Genomic DNA, 19,679 nt, shown 5'->3' on the forward strand with positions numbered 1-19,679 from the left:
ACCAGGCAGAGGGCCTTCTCGGTAGTGGCGCCCGCCCTGTGGAACGCCCTCCCATCAGATGTCAAAGTGATAAACAACTACCTGACATTCAGAAGACATCTTAAGGCAGCTTTGTTCAGGGAAGTTTTTAATGTGTGATATTTTAGTGTTTTTTGATTTCTATGGAAGCCGTCCAGAGTGGCTGGGGAAACCCAGCCAGATGGGTGGGGTACAAATAATAAATTATTATTATTATTATTATTATTATTATTATTATTATTATTGCAGTTATTTTAGGTCTCCTGCTGTGGGTTAAACCACAGAGCCTAGGACTTGCCAATCAGAAGGTTGGCGGTTCGAATCCCCGCGAAGGGGTGAGCTCCTGTTCCTCGGTCCCTTCTCCTGCCAACCTAGCAGTTCGAAAGCACGTCAAAGTGCAAGTAGATAAATAGGGACTGCTCCGGTGGGAAGGTAAACAGTGTTTCCGTGTGCTGCTCTGGTTCGCCAGAAGAGGCTTAGTCATGCTGGCCACATGACCACACGACCTCCCTCGGCCAATAAAGCGAGATGAGCGCTGCAACCCCAGAGTCGGCCACGAATGGACCTAATGGTCAGGGGTCCCTTTATCTTTACTATGTTCCTTATTTCCCAACTTTGGAGACAACTAACTGCCGCCTCAATGAGTACAACTCCACAATGTTCTGGATGCTGTTTATTCTAGATTTGCATTTCCCATTTTACTATTTTTTTTTCAAAACATACTACCTTGACAGAATTCTGAAGGACAGTGACAGGGAAGATAGCACATGGCATGGAACTCAAATAGAGTCTGAAGCTTTCATGGATAGAGACATCTGAAAAACAAAACATTATAGTCACACAACGGTTTAAGGCAAATTATGTTTCAGAATAAAGTGAAGCCCTAAACTGTTTCCCAAATTAAAAACAGTGTTTTAAATGTTATGAGCACTATCTAACAGTTTTCTCACCGATTCCATTTCATTTCAACAGGTTATGTTAAGAGGGATCTAATTAATTTACAATGTGGGGATAACAAATGGTGGCCCACTTAAAAGAATTGTTGTAAGCATTATGAAGATAATGCATGAGAACAGTTTTTAAAATGATAAAGGTGATAATTAAAAGTGAATGAGTATCACAAAACCAAAAATGAGGACACTCGTTTTATAAGCTATTTAAAAAACTACAAACCCCCCTTTTTTTGTTAAAGTTCTAAAATGGCTTCATCTCTTTGAGGTATATAGCATGCCTGAAACAGAAAGGGGGGAACATACTTGGCTCTGTAAAAGTTTTTATAAGCTCTTCCATAGCTAACATCCATGAAACGGCAAGGTGACAGTTCTGCAGAAACACCCAATTTCCCGATTTCAACGCATCCTTAATCATTCTTTCTGCAATAGGTCCTTGCCCTTGCCCTAATGAAATGGACTGCACTCTGCAAGACAGAATATATTTTGTTGGTATTCAAATTACATGTAGTTTGCATATATTATTTAGATAACCTATGCACACTTTTTGAGTTGCGTGGGTAGACAACTAAAAAATGCTTACTTCTAAGCAAATGTGTTCGGACTGCATTGTGAAATAGTTCAAACATTTTATGTCTAGTGCTGTATCTATTACTTAGGCCTCCAAATAAAAAGAGCTCCACCTTCAAATATCATGAGCATTCATATACAGATTGATGTCAAATGCAAGTATATTGCTACACCCCCCAGCGTTTTAGTTATACCTCTTTTCAAAATCAGTTTTGGTAAATACATTCCTTCCTGGTTGAAAGTTTAAGTTACCAGTAATTTTTGTAAATGATTATTAGTAAGATATTTCTATGCAAACTGCCTCCTCCACTGATAGGAACAGCTACAAAATTTTACAGTGAAAAATCCCTTGGGCTAGAGATGTGACTTTTCATTGTCAAGTAAACTTCTGTTCAAATATTGCTGGCATATTTAAAAAGAAGAAGAAAAAGAGCATAAATCTGTGGTAGATCTCATGTCATTACCATGTGAAAACTGGAAACTCTGATACCTGAAGAAGGCGGCCAAGGCTAAGATTAAAGCAGTGTACATGTTATTGCTAAAATCCCATTAGACCTTGTTGATTCAAGAGGAGGACAGACTTTTGTGGCTCCCAGGTATGACAAAAGAATACCACAATGTGTGCCCTTCAGTCACTTCAGGGAAGGAAATTTGCCCCCTGTTGCTCTGTGGGGCAATGAGACCACAACAGTGCAGCTAAAAAGACAGTGTCAGCCTGGTTGTCCTGATAATAGTGACACATCTCCTCATCTCCCCAACTTTCTGGGTGGGGGAAAACAACTGATGTAGCCAAACCAGTACGTTTCTGAGCACAATTCAAAGTGTTGGTGTTGACCTTTAAAGCCCTAAACGGCCTCGGCTCAGTATACCTGAAGGAGCGTCTCCACCCCCATCGTTCTGCCCGGACACTGAGGTCCAGCGCCAAGGGCCTTCTGGCAGTTCCCTCACTGTGAAAAGCAAAGCTACAGGGAACCAGGCACAGGGCCTTCTTGGTAGTGATGCCCACCCTGTGGAACGCCCTCCTACCAGATGTCAAAGAGAAAAACTACCAGATTTTAGAAGACATGAAGGCAGCCCTGTTTAGGGAAGCTTTTAATGTTTAATAGACTACTGTATTTTAATATTCTGTTGGAAGCCACCCAGAGTGGCTGGGGAAACCCAGCCAGATGGGTGGGGTATGTATGTATGTATGTATGTATGTATGTATGTATAAATAAATAATACTATTACTATTATTACCACAGTTGGATTACTGTAATGCAGTCTATGTGGGGCTACCCTTGATGCAGAAAGGGGTAGCTAGGTTGTTTGTAGAGGCAAATTACTACCAGGATATAACACACTGCTTTCAGGATTGACGTTGCCTGATATGCTGCAACCAGGCTGAGTTCAAGGTGTTGGTACTAGCCTATACAGCTCAGGACCAGGTTACTTGAGAAACTGCCTTATCCTTTATAATGTATATTTCTGTATCTTTTAGAACAGAATCATTAATAAAACTTAGAGAGATCATACCCAAATGTTTCATCATATGGAAATCAAATAGTACATATAATTAAAATATATAATCTATACCTTTCTGAATATCCCCGTTCTTTTGCAAACCTCTGGAAAGCCCCCATGGGGTCAGAGCCTGTACTCAAGATGAACACCAGTGGTGTGGAAGGAGACATATCTTGATAAAGAGTTGCCAGATCAACTGGGGGATTCTCTATGAATTGTTTCCCAAGGTTCTCTATTACAAATTCAGTAAGTGCAGAAACAATCTATAAATGTTAAAATAGCCGTTTTACAAATGCAGGGATTAAAAAAGAACTGATTTCAGTTACTTCATTCATTTATTCATTCATTTTATTTATTACATTTGTATACCAGCGTTCGTCTGTAGATCTCAGGGCAGTTCACTACATAAAAATGCAAGATAAAAACACAAAATACAAAATAAAACAAGAGGGACCACTCCCTACAAACCAATAAACCTTCTCCCCCCCATCTCCTCCCACAAACACATTAAAAAGAGTATGTTGCATAATACATTACTATGTTGTATCAGGGCTTCTGTTACATACAAGTGACAGAGAAAATAATAATTTAATATCATTTTGATGATTCCACTTTGTTTTGAGTACATGGCCTGGCTCAGAGGCACCCTGGGGTAACTTGAAAGATAGTCAGGGGTGCCGCAGGCAACACTGGCCTCCATCCCTCTTTCCTTCCCTTCCTCCTCTGATGCGCTCTCACGTCTCTGCCTCCCAAAGGCTTGCACAGCTGTTTGTTGCAGCAGCCCTGGCTACAAGCTCCCCAGGCAAACGGTGCCTCTGGGGTTGGCCAGGGCGTGATGGTTGCCAGGAACTGCGGCATCCTCTGTGTAAGCAAGCAAGAGGGTGAGGGAGGCCAGGCAAGCAGGCCTGCCTGGAAACAGGTGCTGAAAGGGAGCCTTTCCACCATGCAGGCCCAGCAGCGCCCACTGCTGCCTCCCAAGACTGGCCTCACGTTCACCTTGAGCCGACCTCTGTTGCTGGGGGCATCCTCTTCCCAGGCTCCTATGGGGCAGTGTGAGGAGGCACCTCTCTCTTTGGGGCAGTGGGGAGAGCTCAGAGGCCAGGGCCCAGAGGACTCCCAAGGAGAGGAGAGAGGGCTGAGGGAACACTGCACAAGGGAGGATGTTTGAAAAGGGGTGAGGGGCTGCCGGCTCTGCAGGCAAGGGATAACATAACTGGGCTTTTGAGGAGTACAGTGCATTTCCCCAAAGGGGAGCCACAAAAAGAATGTAGCTGGTCAAGGGAGCCATGGACTCAAAAAGGTTGAAAACCTCTGGCCTAGCTAAACTGAAAAGGCCTGTGTTTGTATTTTACAGTACAGAAATAGTTGTTTTCAGGTACTGCATGTAGCGAACTCTGGAACACTGAAAAGAACCAACTGTTAGAATCTAAGGCCCATGGGCCACAAGTGGCCCACTGGGGTCGTTTAACCGGCCCCCGAACCAAGTCACCTGCTCGGCAAGTCCCCACACACTGTGCTAAACCAGCGCAGTGCAGCATGGGGACTCGCTTCCATGGTGCAGGAAATTGCGTGGGCGCGCGTGCTCAGATGCGTGCGCAATCTGGCCCACAGAGGGATCTCCGCTGGAGTGAACCGGCCCAGGCGAGGTAAACCTTACCGACCCCTGATCTATGGTGACCATTATATGCTTCCCACTGGTCTCCCTGGCTGAGGTTGTTGCCAGTGTTGTGTTGGAGGAAACTAGGAATGTGGTCTTGGGTAACTGCAACATCTATGCTCAGGATTTCATGGTGACCATGGGACTCTCCCAGTCTGCCTATCTTAACTGTTAATAGTTAGAAAGGTTGGATAATTATCATCCTAGCTTTTGAGATATGCATGCTGAATTCAGTGACACAGTTATGACTGGTGTAAGTCAAAACCTAATCTTGGCTTACCTTGCCATAGCTCAGTGGTAAGGTGCATGCCTTGAGTGCAAAATTTCCCCATCTTTGATTTTTGGCATCACCAGGTAGGGCTGGGAAATAATTCAGCCTGAAACCCTGGAGAGCTATTGCCCAGCGAGTGTTGATAATACTGAGCTAGATGGACCAATAGATGGACTCTGTATAAGGCAGCTTTCTATGTCCTATTCTAGAGTCACAGCCACAATTAGTCACGCACCTAGAGGGAGGCAGGTACAGGCCGTATTTCCCATATGATTGCTTATTGTTGAGAATGAGGCAGATGAGCTCTCCCCTCTCTTGCAAACTGCATTTCTGACGGGACATTGACTACATAGCAGCATCACCTCTAAGATAGTACCTTGAATTGTTAATAGACATGGCTTACCTTTTCTTCCATAAAACACTTCACCACAATTAATTTCTGAAACATGGTCAGCCTACTGTCCCAGGATTCATGTGGTTTATCTTCTTTTTTTTTACCGCTTTCAGTTTCAGTTTGAGTTTCAGGTTTATAGTCTTCCCATTGTTCCGGGTTAATACGAATTTCAAGTTGTCCTACAAAAGAGTATTATAATTTCAAGCCACTTTAGTTCACCCTTTCCTAGAAGAAAATCATTATTCAGGTAACACTGGGGAAGCCATAGCTCTATCAGATATGTAACAGTTCTGAAAATACTAGGGGTTAGTTCTTAGCAATTTTCAATTTTCTGAACAAGAGAAGCATATTGAGAATACTGCTGCGAACACTGATAGGATGAAACAGAATGTGTTTGGTTAAACTAAAATACAACATCCATTTAAAATTGGCATACCTTATATACAATATTATATAAACCTTGCATACAACATTTTTACCAGTTGGCAGATGTCTACAACTAAATAATTTGAAATTCTATGGAATTTCTGGTGAGAATTTAACTGTACCACTACATATATCAATAGCCCTGGGGTAGCCAATGTGGGGCTTCCATGTTTTGGACTACAACCCCTATTAACCTGTCCCAGTATGGCCAGTGGTCAAAGATGATGGGAGCTGTAGTCCACATCTGGAAAGCATCACTACATAAATAATAATTATTTTTTGTACTTATTAGTCATTTTCTTTATAAAACAACCCAAAGTGATTAACAAAATAGTTCAAACATTAAAACAAAACCTAACCAAACCAGAATGCAAACCTAAACACACTTTCGTAGGCTCAAAGGTCAAAACAAGCACTTCCAATCAAGCCCAGAAACAAATCACACTTCTATTTGACTTCCTTTGTGTGGAAATAGGTTTTAAATATATATACTATACTGCAAGTCAACTGGAATATTTTAATATGTCCCACAGCAATGTCATTCACTTAAGATGCCATCTAGTGTGAAAACAATGTGTATAACAAATAACTCTTGTCAACCCCTGAGCCATCATCAAACAGAAAAAAGTAAATTCAAGTTACACTAACAAAAATCTATTGAAACACAGAAAAACAAATAACTAATACTGTATTCAAAAGCAGGCAACGTATCATAGAAGCATACAACTCTCTCATGTTTAGATGCATGATAGGAAAAGTCCTTTACAATCCCATTTCATATTTATCATGTTACCTAATTTAATAAAAATGTGCATCGTCTGTATGTCCGTTTCAATTCCTGCAAAACATGGCAGTGTTTCATCTAAGTCACAGCACATAAACCACGTATTATCTTCAAGCCATGGAATCTGAGGTTTTTCAGTCCGCTCCTATTATAAATAAGACAGGCTATGTCAAGTAGTGTGGTGACAGGTTGCGTAGAGTGTGCAGTCAGACAATTTATTATTTCAAATATGAGTACAGCAGGGGGAAAACCCCTCAAAATGAAGACATAGGTGTTGTTTTTAAGAAAATCTCTTGATCATCATGGAACAAGTGCTATAATCTAAAACATGCCCACTTGAAATTATGAAGAACTTATTTTCAAATAAACATGGTTAGAAACTGTGTATCAAAATATGTGTTTTTTAAAAACATAATTATAGTATTCAGTAACATTGCCTTTCTCATCTAGGCCATTTTATTAGTGTTAGCAGGGGAACTGCTTGCAAAGGAGCAGTGCCCCTCAGGATCAAACCTGCCTGCCTATGGTCAGCAGGGAGGAGAAGAAGACCCAGCGTCTTCTCCTTTCCCCACTCTCTCCCACCTTAGCCCTGTCTCCAAATCCACGGCAAGGCATGGCTGGTACAAGTGGATCAAGCCAATCCATGGGCTATGGATTGGGGCTACAGTGCAAAACTGGGAGGGCTGTACACAGTCCTATATATTCATGTTTTCAGCCTGTTGCACTCTGGAATAAGCAGTGATATGTAGCCTTCTGTGATGAGTTTATCAAAACACTCTGAAGATAAAGTTGCTCACATGGCTGGGAGTCCCCCAGCTTATGCAGTTCCATGACTAGCTGCACCCAGAGCGTTGACTGGTCTAGTTTTATGGGACATTTGGTGGTTGAAAGTGAGGATACAGAAAACACGCTTGGTGAAGTTCAGTCAGCCACCTTCAAAGTCAATTACATCTAAAAGGGAGAGGAAGTCTGGTTGGGTCTAGGAAGTTAGACATTCCTCTTGGACAGAAAGGGTAGTATCAGCATCCTATAAAGATCACTCTTAGGTCACTCAGGGGGAAATCTAGCCTGGACCTGGAAGATGTAAATTATAGGAGCCAACAATCCCTTTATGGGCAAGTGGCTCGAGAATGTGGTCATTGTCCAACCGCAAACATTCTATGATGAAACTGATTGCCTACATCTATTCTAATTAGGCTTCAGGCCTGGTTCTGGAATGGAAACTGTTTTGATTGCCCTCTGGGTTGACTCTGACTGAAAGAAATAGGGGGCATTTGATTCTGTTAATTTTCCTGGCCATCTCTGTGGTTTTTGACATCAGTGGCCATTGTATTCTCCTGGATAGGCTGCCTTTTTCAATAGGCTGCCTTTTCAGTGTTGGTTATGGTACACCCTCCCCAGACATGCTTATTATATTTTTTTCAGTGTCATGTGAAATTTAACCCCCTGTGGCTTTTAAATTTCAAATATTTTAAAGTATTTTTTTCGATTTGCTGTCCTAGAGCTATTTTTGTCTTTTAACCTTTTTTCTTGTAAACTGTCCAGGAATTTTTTTGTACAGAAATGTTAACAATAGATAAATAAACTACCAGAGTGCTTTGAAAGCCAATATTGGCTGACAAGAAGGGTCCCTAATCCTCCATGCCCTCCCTTTGTCATTCACATCTCACTTATGTAACACATTGCACAACACAGCAGCCGTATCCTGAATTGTTGTACCTCTAATCTGACTGGTTGTACAGTAGCCCTTGCACCTATTTACTTTTTGGGTTCTAATGAGAAGTTGAGTCACACAATCATGAAAAGGATCCAGAAATTTAAAACTTTATTAAATATATATAAAAAAGTCTTCCTAAATATACCTTATCTAAACCAGCGGCTCCACGGAGGAAGAAGTTCCATTCAAGGTCTGTAAGTTCTTCTTTCTGTCGCATGATCTCAATACACAGCATAAAGCTATAGATTAGTTTGTGCTGTTCAAAAAGGCCTCGGGAAACATTGGTATAAGTTGCATAGAGTGTCTGAGAAAGGAGTATAGCAAGTCGCTCTTCCAGAACATCGTTTTTTTCAGATGTTTCAATAGTGGTGTTAAATAGCTGCAAGGGAAATCCAAGAAATATAATGTTGGGTGTGCTTGTTACTAAAGCTCATAAAAGACTAGACACGAATAATCCTTTGGGAACATCTAAAGTATCTCTTTGAATCCTAGATACTGATTTCAGAGGAATTAAGAGGTCTGCAGTTAGGTGGAGTCTTGCAGCTGCAGCCTTAGAAATACAGTGGTACCTCGGGTTAAGAACTTAATTCGTTCTGGAGGTCCATTCTTAACCTGAAACTGTTCTTAACTTGAGGTACCACTTTAGCTAATGGGGCCTCCCGCTGCCGCCGCACAACTTCTATTCTCATCCTGAAGCAAAGTTCTTAACCTGGGGTACTATTTCTGGATTAGAAGAGTCTGTAACCTGAAGCATCTGTAACCTGAGGTACCACTGTATATGGCTGTTTGCTATATGGATAATGGCTCCTACATTTCTTTGCTCCTGCCTGCTGTCACATGGTGAGGAACCCACCCACACCATTGGTCCCATCATCTCCAGCGGTGGAGCAAGCCGATTGGGTGCCTGGGGCGGCGTGCGTGCCCTGCACCCAGGGGTGGGGCCAGCCACCCGTGGGGGCAGGGCCAGCCGGGGCAGGACGCTCTGTGGGGCCTCCAAGGAGTCTGTCTGCTTCCTTCCACTCAGCTGCCCTACAGCTGAGTGGGACACGGTGGGCGGACCATTTGGGGCAGTGCGGAGCATGCAGGTGCCCAAGCCACCGCGTCACTCCCAGGAGAGATGCGTGGCTTAGGCGTGCTGCAGGCCGTGTGGTGAGTGCCGCCCGCCATTTTGTCACACACACCCTCAGTGGCGACACTCGGGGCGGCCCACTTCCACCGCACCCCCCTTCCTCCGCCCCTGATCATCCCACGAATTGAATTGCAAATGTGAAACTGCTCAAAAGAGAGGAAAGTCCAAACCTGTTTGAAATACTTTAAGGAGAACTGATACATTGGATCAATCTCTGACAAACTTGCAATCACAAAATACATGACTGATCCCCGAGTAGCGACAGGACGATATTTTTCACGGGCTGCATTGATTTTTTCTTCTGTCGTTTCTGCTTCCACAAGCCTCACTTTGATAGCACCGGATGTAATCTAACAACATAGATTTCAAAGTAGCATGTTGAACACACATAAGAAACGGAATACCTCAAATATATGAAATAAACTACTCAGAATGGAAAAAAAATTCTCATTTTTGAGAACACATTAATCAGTCATCATCATCATCAAAACACTTTCAAGTACTCAAAAGAATTTTGCAAGCATTATCTAGCTGTAGTTCTTACAAAAATGATATAAAGTAGATCAGTATTATTCTATTGCAAATAGGTATTATCCTACTAAGTCGCACTCAAAGCAGACCCACTGGAAGCAATGAATCTACTCTATGACTAACATTGGCTATCACCTAGAACTGGGACTAAGACTGAGGGAGATTAATTTACCTAACATCAACTAGTGATTTATGGAAGATGGAAGATCCAGACTAGGGACTTCCTGATTCATAACTTAGTCTTTTAGCCACTATGCTACACCATCTTTCATGGTGAATCTTTACGACGACCCATTCCGGAAAAATATAAAGGCCTTCAAAGGATATACAGACCGAAAAACCTGGATCATAAATTATAGAACGTATGTGGTTTTTCACATATTAGCATTTTTTTTGTATTTGTTATATTACCAAGATGCACAGAAGATTATGACCCAATCTTGGAAAGAGATTTAGTTTGAAGAATTGTTGTTGTAAGTCTAACTCATTCATCATTTTTATTTCAAGGCGGCCCTGCAATATTTTCAGTAAGAGCCATGCAATATCATAAGTAACATCTCTGACACTGAAAATCTGAAACTCAGATTCCAAGTGGAAATGAGTGAAATAACTAATGGAGGGGCATGTTATGTATTTCCGTTCCTCCTACAGCAAAACTGGAAGCTGGTATTTTAAGCGATGGGGGAAATGATGAGCATAAACTTGTGGGTGGAGATGTTGCAACCTTGAAAATAGAAGCGTTCTAATTTTGTCATGCTAACCTAACAGATTGATGGAAATGGGCTTAGTTGGTTATTTGCTTGATTTCAAATAGGAAACTGAGGCTAACTGCATCAAATGGTAAAAGATTGTAGCGTGATATGTGGAGAGTAAAATGTGATATTCTTGGGATTGTGATTTAAAAAACAACAACTCTGCTGTATCTGTCTGTTTGTGCTGCAACTATCATAATATCCCTATAGCTGCTAGACACAATATACAGATTTCTGATTAGTGCAGTGCCACTAACATTAGACTAGAGTATCCCATCCTGTATATTTCATTGTTTAATGCTCAAGAGCAGAATGTAAACATTTTAAAATAATTTCTCTTGGTGATATTCCACACAATCCTATATATGTTGTTCCTTTTTTAAAATGTCCCCCACCTTCGATTCTTGAAGTGTGTTGATGAGCTCTTCCTTGTCCAGAATATTCCCTTCTGATGTAAAAAGCATTTTTAGAATTTTGTCTTCAATGGCTTTCAGTTGATTCTTATCAGCATTTATTCGGACAATGAGCTGGGTTCTTTGTTCCTCTAGTTCAGGCCTCTCTAATCGCACGACATCACTAAAACAAAAGTTAAAATATATAAATAATATAAATCCTGGCATCTTGTGAAATGTATAAGGTATAAATAATGAAAATAATATAAATATATAATAAAACTGCAAGTACTTGACCATCGTTTTTAATGATCTCACAAAATTTTACACAGACTTTCTTCACAAAACCCTGTACAAGTATTAGAAAATTTGTAAGCTCTATTTTTTCCTGTATTATAATTCATGCTATGCATATTACATAATACAATATGAAGGGGCCAGAAACATGATGTAGACCAGGGGTGGCCAACTCTCAAGAGACTGTGATCTACTTTCAGAATTAAAAACTGGCAGTGAACCCCCTTTTTTAGGGGTTCAGCTCAAAGTTGTTTTTAGGGTAAAAAAAAACCTTTTTGGGGAGGAACTTCCCTTGGGGGGTGGGGTTAAATGCAAGGAACAAAGGGGTAAAGTCACTCACACAAAAATTGCTATGGGTGAAAACAGCAGCACAGAGAAAGCTCTGTCTTCCCTTCCAGAGATCAAACAACAATGGAGGGTGAAGCAAGGGGCGTGACAGGAGTCAGTTTTAGCGACCCTAAGGAAAGGGAGCCAGAGATCGACCACAATCTACCAAAACTGCACGGGGATCTACCAGTAGATCACGATTGACCTGTTGGACATACCTGGTGTACACCAACCTTCCTCAGCCAGGCACCCTCCAGCTCCTATCAGCCTCCTACAGATGCTGGGGAAGGTTAATGTACACCTTTTAATTAGAAAGTGGTGTAGACTGAATTAAAAACAACAACCACAATACCTTAGCAGTTGATCTTCCAGGCCAGATCTGGTAACAGTGAAATTGATAATTGTTACTTTGATACACACCTGTAAGAGAAGCACAGGAGAAAGGTGGCTAATGTACCAAATGTATTGTTTTCATTAAAGCATAAGCTATTATGAACTATAGGCCATCAAAGGCAGCTGAATTATACAGTCCTCCAAATTAAAAATATTTACAGGTAGATGGAATTATATCTCCAATTTAGGGGAATGGGTTTAATACAATTGCAGATAACAGACTTGAAAATGCAACCATGTACATGTTTTCTGAGCAGTAAGTCCCACTGAATTAAATGGAACTTATTCCCAAGGAACTCTGCACAGAATTGCTACTATAAAAGCTGTATTTTCTACATTGAAAAATGGCTTATTTTTCAGTAAACTGACACTAACCCTAATGAAAAATGAAAACATGAAAAAGGCATTTGAAAGAGGTATACATATATATATATGGAAGACTGGGATCACAAATGCTTTAAAATACACCTGGATCACACAGAGCAACGAGGTTAAAAACTGCTCATGTTCCTCAACTCGTTGCAAACCAACCAAGCTAATGTAACTTGATGGGGCTTGACATTCAGGAGTACTGGCAAGGTTCATACTAGTTTCAGCTGCAGTTATTTTGCTCATTACTTCCAAAAAGTCATAGAGCAACCATGAGCTGGAATTGATTCCTCTGTCTCACAATGGAGCTGTGATACATTTAATAAATACTGCCTTAAAGTGCTACTGATTAAGTTAAACAAGACATCTCAAGTCACAGTCAAATCACATTACAGTGGCATGAGGATGTCGTTAAAAACAATAGTCCCATGTCAATGTCTCTTCTTTCCTTTCAACAATCCCGCATTGTGATCCAATTACCTTGTGCATTTCTCTGCCCAATCCAATTCGTTGCCTGCCACTGGCAGGGGCAGTGAAATGTACAGGGATGCAAACTTGAATAAAATGTTGGGGGCACCCCAGGTTATCTCCACCCTGCAGAATCAATCCCAAGACGTGGCAAACACGGACCATTTGAATGGCAATAACCAACAACTGGAGGGGGGTCTGGCCCCCTCAAATATCTTATTGTGGGGGGCTGAAGGGACCTCAGCCCCTAGGAGTTGGCTCCTATGGAAATGTACATGATGATGTCACAACACAGATAAGCATTGCTATAAATCATAGAGGACGAGGAAAACATAAAGTGCCGTTTTCACTAGTCCTGCCATGTCACTTGTAACATACAGTTACTTTCTTGTAGTGTAAATTGTAGTGTAGTGTAAAGGGTGGCACTGTGGGTTAAACGGGGTGAGCTCCCGTTGCTCGGTTCCTGCTCCTGCCAACCTAGCAGTTCGAAAGCACGTCAAAGTGCAAGCAGATAAATAGGTACCGCTCTGGTGGGAAGGTAAATGGTGTTTCCGTGTGCTGCTCTGGCTCGCCAGAAGCGGCTTAGTCATGCTGGCCACATGACCCGGAAACTGTACGCCAGCTCCCTGGGCCAATAAAGCGAGATGAGCGTCGCAACCCCACAGTCGGTCACGACTGGACCTAATGGTCGGGGTCCCTTTACCTTTACCTAACTATATGTGAAGGGCAGGTAAGCAATGGTGATGAAAGAGGGGGCCACAAAGAGCACCCCAACCCCCCATATGATAAGACTGGCATGTGGGGGACCATTTGAAGAAGGGCGATATATTTCAATAATATAGAAATTTCCCATCAAACAAGGAAAAAGTGGTGTTTAAAAAATGCAGAGAAAATACACGAGTATTACCTAATATAATTTTGCAAAGATGAAAAGTAATATATCTTTTTTTAAAAAAAAACCACACCCTCTTAGCTATGAATTGTCTAGCTACTTTTATATACCTCAGGCAAGTAGTGTGGATTTGGCATTTTTGTTGTCATGTAGAACCTGAAGTTTTTGTCATAATCTATATCGGAATCTCCGAGGCGAATGAGAAGTCTTCCGCCAGCAACGAAAGTCTGCTTCAAAAGAATTGGTTCCAGAGCGGGGTCAAGTGTCTCTCTAAGCTATTAAAACGAGGGAAAGAGATGAGTTTCTTTTTATGCATTATGCTTAGCGAAAACATTTCAGAGTTAAAGCACACACTTATGCTTCTGTGTAACAGGAGTCTTATTTTCTTGTGGTTCTTTCCTCCCCCCCCCCCCCCCGTTGAACATCATTTGATATGGATCTTTAGTTTTTTGGTACAAATTAGTTTATGGGTTAGATCTGAAGCAGCGTGAGCGGAAAGAAAATACAGTGGCTTGTACGAGTCCGCTGTTTTATCTGATTTGATTTGTTTTGATTTGTTTTGTTGTGTTGTGTTTCATGATGGGCGTAAAGCCGAATAAACATTTTGACTTTGAGTGGTACCTCGGAAGTCTAACGGAATCAGTTTGACTTCCAAAACGTTCGGAAACCAATGCACGGCTTCTGATTGGCTGCAGCCAATCAAAAGCCGCGTAAGTCGCGTCAGACGTTCGGGTTCCAAAGAACGTTCGCAAACCAGAACACTCACTTCCAGGTTTGCGGTGTTTGGGAGCCAAAACGTTCAACTTGCAAGGCGTTCGAGATCCAAGGTGCAACTGTAGCTTCTTGTTCCATCAATACTTGTGCTAGAATTTGTACAGAACTCTAAGTATCAGCACTTTTCATGTCTGTGCAAGTGAAAGAACATTTTTCTACTCTCCAACTAGCACAAGTTGTAAAAGCAGCTCTATGAATGGAAGACACCTCCCACAGGGAAGGCACTGCTGGATCTAGCCCTGTAAGTCTTCAGAATTTAACAAGTGAGCAAAGCTAACGATGGCACAAATCCTGCTATTAGCAACACCTGGCTTTGGCCACTTAGACTTGCTTCTTTACAAAACCATGGGGGGGGGGGGGAGAATGCAATTGCTATGTCAGCGCTACTTAATATCTGTCAGGGCAGGCAGCTGTCAGAGGTTTGCTGGGAATTATGCCAGGGAATCAGAGCCAAGGGACCAAGCCAAGAGCCAGAGATGAGGTGGCTCGTTACACTGGGCAGTTGTACACACACCAGAAGGTTCCTGGTTGCAGCCCATCTGCTCCCTGACAATAACTCGGTAGTAAAAATGGCCTCCAGAATATATGTAAACTATCTCTGCCATGCAGTGGTTGCAGTGACAAAGAGCATTAAATGAGATACTTGGAAAGCACCCATCTCACATCATACTTCAGTTACAAGCTGCCTATGTGGCCTTCAGGAAGCCACCATCTCAGGCTAACACTCTACTGCAATATGCGCATAAGTATCCTGCCTACCGTATACAGCTGTTGAGAAGATGGACAAATTTGTCAATTTCAGTTTCGCATTTTTCCCCCATTCAGGTCCCCCATATTTCCACAGAAACTTGATATTTTCCTCATGAAAAATCTGATGTTTTAAGTAAAAAATTTTCCTGAATACACGTTTTTGTATGCTGTCTTGACTAATAAAGATTTTGCAAGCATTTGGCCTCGACACAAGGCATCTTTCTATACATTGTTGGGCAGGAGGCCTTCGCTACAAATTTGGGAAAGTGCAAATTTCAATGGATAATTATGGGTTTGGTTCACGTATTGATTTAAGAAGCGTGTATGATGAGGCAGCTTCTCAATATAATGCCAGCAAAATTGAATTTCTCCCCCACACCTAAGCTGCTGCAAAGGTTTGCTAAAATGATCTAAATGAAGTGCTCTGAAAAGTCAATAAATTATTTATAAGTGCTAAGTATTATTATTACGTCAACAACTGACTGAACAATAAAGCCTCTGAATGTTCTCAGCTTGGAGGTTAAACGGGACTCAGAATCCACACCAGAACATTTTGCCTGTACATTTTCAGATTTATTAAGCAACTACGCAGTGAAAGGTGACGGTAAAGTACATAATACATAACACAAAATAAAAAGTCTAAAATGGAGCATCATAAAAAGTGGTAACCAATCATCACGGACGGCAGGGGAAGACAATAACTGTGGAAAATCGCTCTAGTTATTTCTGCTTAAGTTACCATTAATTTCAGTTTTCTGACAATTAAGCCTTGCATTTTGCGACAGCTAATGAAAAAAATCAATGCAAAGAGAACTCTTTGTTAAAGGAAGTATTTGCAATGGCAAACAAGAAATCCTTCTCATGCATCTAGCTATACTATTACTTCCCTGCATGGATGGAAATATATGTTTCACATTACAGTTGTTCTTTAAACATTGCATTTTGTAAAACCACTTCATGAGTTTGGGCTGATGAAGCAGGATATAGAATCATAGAATCATAGAGTTGGAAGAGACCACAAGGGCCATCGAGTCCAACCCCCTGCCAAGCAGGAAACTTATATAAATATAAGAAAGAAAGAAAATTAGTTTCTCTCAAAGTCATGAACAGAGAAACATCCTAGCTTTCCTAAACCACACCTGCTTATTAGAAAAATACACAACAATCATAACCACAACTGAAGGTACATGGATAAATGGATTTATTGTCTAAACAATACTGACTCCACTACAGATCATGTTAGTCACAATCAAATTATCCTATTGATTTCAACAGGACGTAAGCATGACTAATTTTCTGTATGTCAAGGTCACAGCGAGTTTTGCATGATACAATAGTTTTTCATGATATAATAACAAACCGCATGAAGACTGAGACATCCTGGTTTTAACTCTTTCCTTTGTTTTTGATTTGAGAAGGATTCATACAATGTATAAACCTCTCATTTCCTATCCTTCGTGACTGCCTCTTTAAATCCACTTCTTCCTCTGTAGAAAAAATGTACCAAGAAACTACCTTCTTGTGTGATAGTCTCTCTTTTTCTCCTTCCTTTGTTCAGGCAAAGCTAGAAAAATATTCCCAATTTCAGAATTTTTGCAACTATCCTCCAAATGACAGAATACTTGGTACACTGTATGTACTACCGTATTTTTCGCCCTATAAGACGCACTTTTCCCCCTCCTAAAATGAAGGGGAAATGTGTGTGCGTCCTATAGGGCAAATGCAGGCTTTCGCTGAAGCCTGGAGAGCGAGAGGGGTCGGTGTGCACCGACCCCTCTCGCTCTCCAGGCTTCAGGAAGCTATCCGCAAGCCTTGCGCGCCCGGCGGGAGTTCCCCCAGGTACGCAAGGCTTGCGGGCGGCAGCCTGCAGCCCGAAGCACGGAGCGCCCTCCGGAGGATGCCCCGTGCTTCGCGCAGGTGTCCGCAAGCCTCGTGCGCCCGGGGGAACTCCCCCCGGGCGAGCAAGGCTTGTGGGCGGCAGCCTGCAGCGTGGAGCACGGGGCGCCCTCCGGAGGACGCCCCGTGCTTCGCGCAGGTTTCCGCAAGCCTCGCGTGCCCGGCGGGAGGTCCCGCCGGGTGCGCGAGGCTTGGAGCGGCAGCCTGAAGCTCGAAGTACGGTGCGCGCTGCGGAGCACGCCCCGTGCTTCAGGCAGATGTCCGCAAGCCTCGTGCGCCCGGCGGGAGGTCCCGCCGGGCTCGCAAGGCTTGCAGGCAGCAGCCTGTTCTGGGGGCTGGGGTCGGGGGAAGCTCGGGCTTCCCCCGCGCCAGCCCCGCGCCTGGGAGGGAAAAAAAATTTTTTTTTCTTTATTTCCCCCCCAAAAAATCTAGGTGCGTCCTATGGGGCGGTGCGTCCTATGGGGCGAAAAATACGGTAAATGCTTTGCTTCTTGTAGAAGTCGACAAGGATGTACCTGGTCAGAGCCAGTGGATCATGTTTAACAGTTATAAACAAAAGAACAAGAAATGAAAGATTGTTCTAGCTTAATGCAAAAAGATCCAAACCTCTTCTAGAAGAACAGGTGACCCTAGACGAATAGCATTCTCCAGGGTACGCAGGAAACCAGCATCAGTAAGCTTAATTATCTTTAAGCCATCATTTGCTTCTTTATTTCTTATCCAGCGGTTTGCCTGTGTATTAAAAGATATTATCATTAGGATGGTAAATAAGGAATTAAGATGTTGTCCCCCAATAATCAACCCTTTAATGGACAATGCAAATTTCACAGCTGTGTCTAATTCTTCCCATCCTTCTTGGAGTGGTGTATGAACGTGGAGTAGAACCAGAAGACCAAAAACTGTCCTCTTTTTGGTATGACAATTAGAGCTGGAGTGAGAATTTAAAATAGGATGGGTTTTTGTGCTCTTTTCCTTTTTTTAAATTGTACGTTGCCTTGAGATGACTGTGTATAAGGTGATTAATGTAATAATACTAATACTCAACCATCCTGAGTTCTTGCAAGCAGAATCAAGTTACGGTATTTTTCGCCCCATAGGGCGCACCGGCCCATAGGACGCACCTAGTTTTTTTTGGGGGGGGGGAATAAAGAAAAAAAATTATTCCCCCCCCGGCACGGGGCTGGGGTGGGGGAAGCCCAAGCTTCCCCCGACCCCAGCCCCCAGAAGAGGCAGCTCTCCGCAAGCCTTGGGAGACCGGCGCGACTTCCCGCGGGCTCCCACGCCTTGTGGGTATCTGCCTGAAGCCCAAACCAGGTCGGGGAACAGCGGGATGGCGGCGCTCCACCTCCCCGCTGTCCCCCGAGCTTGTGGGGCTTGTGGCAGGGTGAAGCGCGCTTCTCCCCTCTGCCAGCCTCCAAATCAGGCCAGGGAACCTAAGCCCAGGGCGCGCTGTGCAGCGTGCCCCAGGCTTCAAGATGCAGGCTGCTATCCGCAAGCCTAGGGAGCCCGACGGGAACTCCCGCGGGCTCCCAAGGCTTGTGGAGAGCTTCCTAAAGCCTGGAGAGTGAGAGGGGTCGTTGAGCACCGACCCCTCTCACTCTCCAGGCTTCAGCGAAAGCCTGTATTCGCCCCATAGGACGCACACACATTTCCCCTTCATTTTTGGAGGGGAAAAAGTGCGTCCTATAGGGCGAAAAATACGGTAGATACAGCATGCTGTGAGCAGATCCCTGGATTCGTTTCTGCATTCAACCCCAATTTACTCTATCACTACTACAACAATATCCTCCTCTAGGAGGGGAAATGGCACTGGAAAGGGAAATAATGCAGCAGGCATGGGAAGGCTCCTTTGAAGAAATAACAGGCTGGAGAGGATAATGTAATTGTGATCTTTAGCATTACCCCATAAATATCATTATCCAATAATACAGAATATGGCTGTTGTGGATATCTGATTGAAACAATACATAGCATTTCTAAAGTGAGTACTTACTTGATCTTGGGGGTCAATCATGAGTGGCCAGCGTCGCCCCCGTGTAACGAGAATGCCATTCTCAGTGGAAACATAGTCCCGTGGCAATCCATCAGTGTTCCATTGTCGAATTTCATAAGGATCTCCCAAAATATTTATGAGACTGAAATCAGGACTAATAGGAATATCTAGTTCCTGACATTGTTTGATCCAGCGATCTATTAACTGAGATGAAGGAAAGAAACAAGGAAAGTTACTTTTGTTATAGTATATAGGAAAGGTTAGTCGATCAGTTCACGACTGGCTACTACAAGAATCAGTAATGGTAAGGATCCACAATGAGATTGAGAAACCTTACCAGCTCCCAGTGCAACTAGTATGTTATACAAGGATGTTACTAAGCGGTGTCTTGGTGGTGAGAAGCAACGAAACAAATAGGCTGACTCA

General features: G+C 42.7%; 1 protein-coding gene and 1 long non-coding RNA gene across 3 annotated transcripts in view; one reads left to right on the forward strand and one right to left on the reverse strand.

The window, feature by feature from the left end:
- LOC310753143 overlaps positions 1 to 16,402 on the forward strand; it is a 254,263-nt gene extending 237,861 nt beyond the window's left edge. Inside the window, exon 3 of the long non-coding RNA XR_014543226.1 lies at positions 16,345 to 16,402. This is a non-coding gene — a long non-coding RNA (uncharacterized lncRNA). The remainder of the gene's footprint in view (positions 1 to 16,344) is intronic.
- DNAH6 (dynein axonemal heavy chain 6) overlaps positions 1 to 19,679 on the reverse strand; it is a 119,567-nt gene that overhangs the window by 31,243 nt on the left and 68,645 nt on the right. For both annotated transcript variants that reach the window (XM_083592576.1, XM_083592577.1), the window contains 12 exons: positions 19,254 to 19,457; positions 17,867 to 17,992; positions 13,951 to 14,115; positions 12,071 to 12,138; positions 11,098 to 11,278; positions 9,590 to 9,769; positions 8,436 to 8,669; positions 6,583 to 6,718; positions 5,373 to 5,542; positions 3,114 to 3,304; positions 1,275 to 1,435; positions 745 to 833 (listed from right to left, as the gene is read on the reverse strand). In XM_083592576.1, coding sequence (XP_083448702.1) covers positions 745 to 833; positions 1,275 to 1,435; positions 3,114 to 3,304; positions 5,373 to 5,542; positions 6,583 to 6,718; positions 8,436 to 8,669; positions 9,590 to 9,769; positions 11,098 to 11,278; positions 12,071 to 12,138; positions 13,951 to 14,115; positions 17,867 to 17,992; positions 19,254 to 19,457 — 1,905 coding nt within the window. The remainder of the gene's footprint in view (positions 1 to 744; positions 834 to 1,274; positions 1,436 to 3,113; positions 3,305 to 5,372; positions 5,543 to 6,582; positions 6,719 to 8,435; positions 8,670 to 9,589; positions 9,770 to 11,097; positions 11,279 to 12,070; positions 12,139 to 13,950; positions 14,116 to 17,866; positions 17,993 to 19,253; positions 19,458 to 19,679) is intronic.

The sequence above is a fragment of the Podarcis filfolensis genome (assembly GCF_964270895.1).
Source record: "Podarcis filfolensis genome assembly, chromosome: 17".
In the NCBI taxonomy this organism is placed as follows: Eukaryota; Metazoa; Chordata; class Lepidosauria; order Squamata; family Lacertidae; genus Podarcis; species Podarcis filfolensis.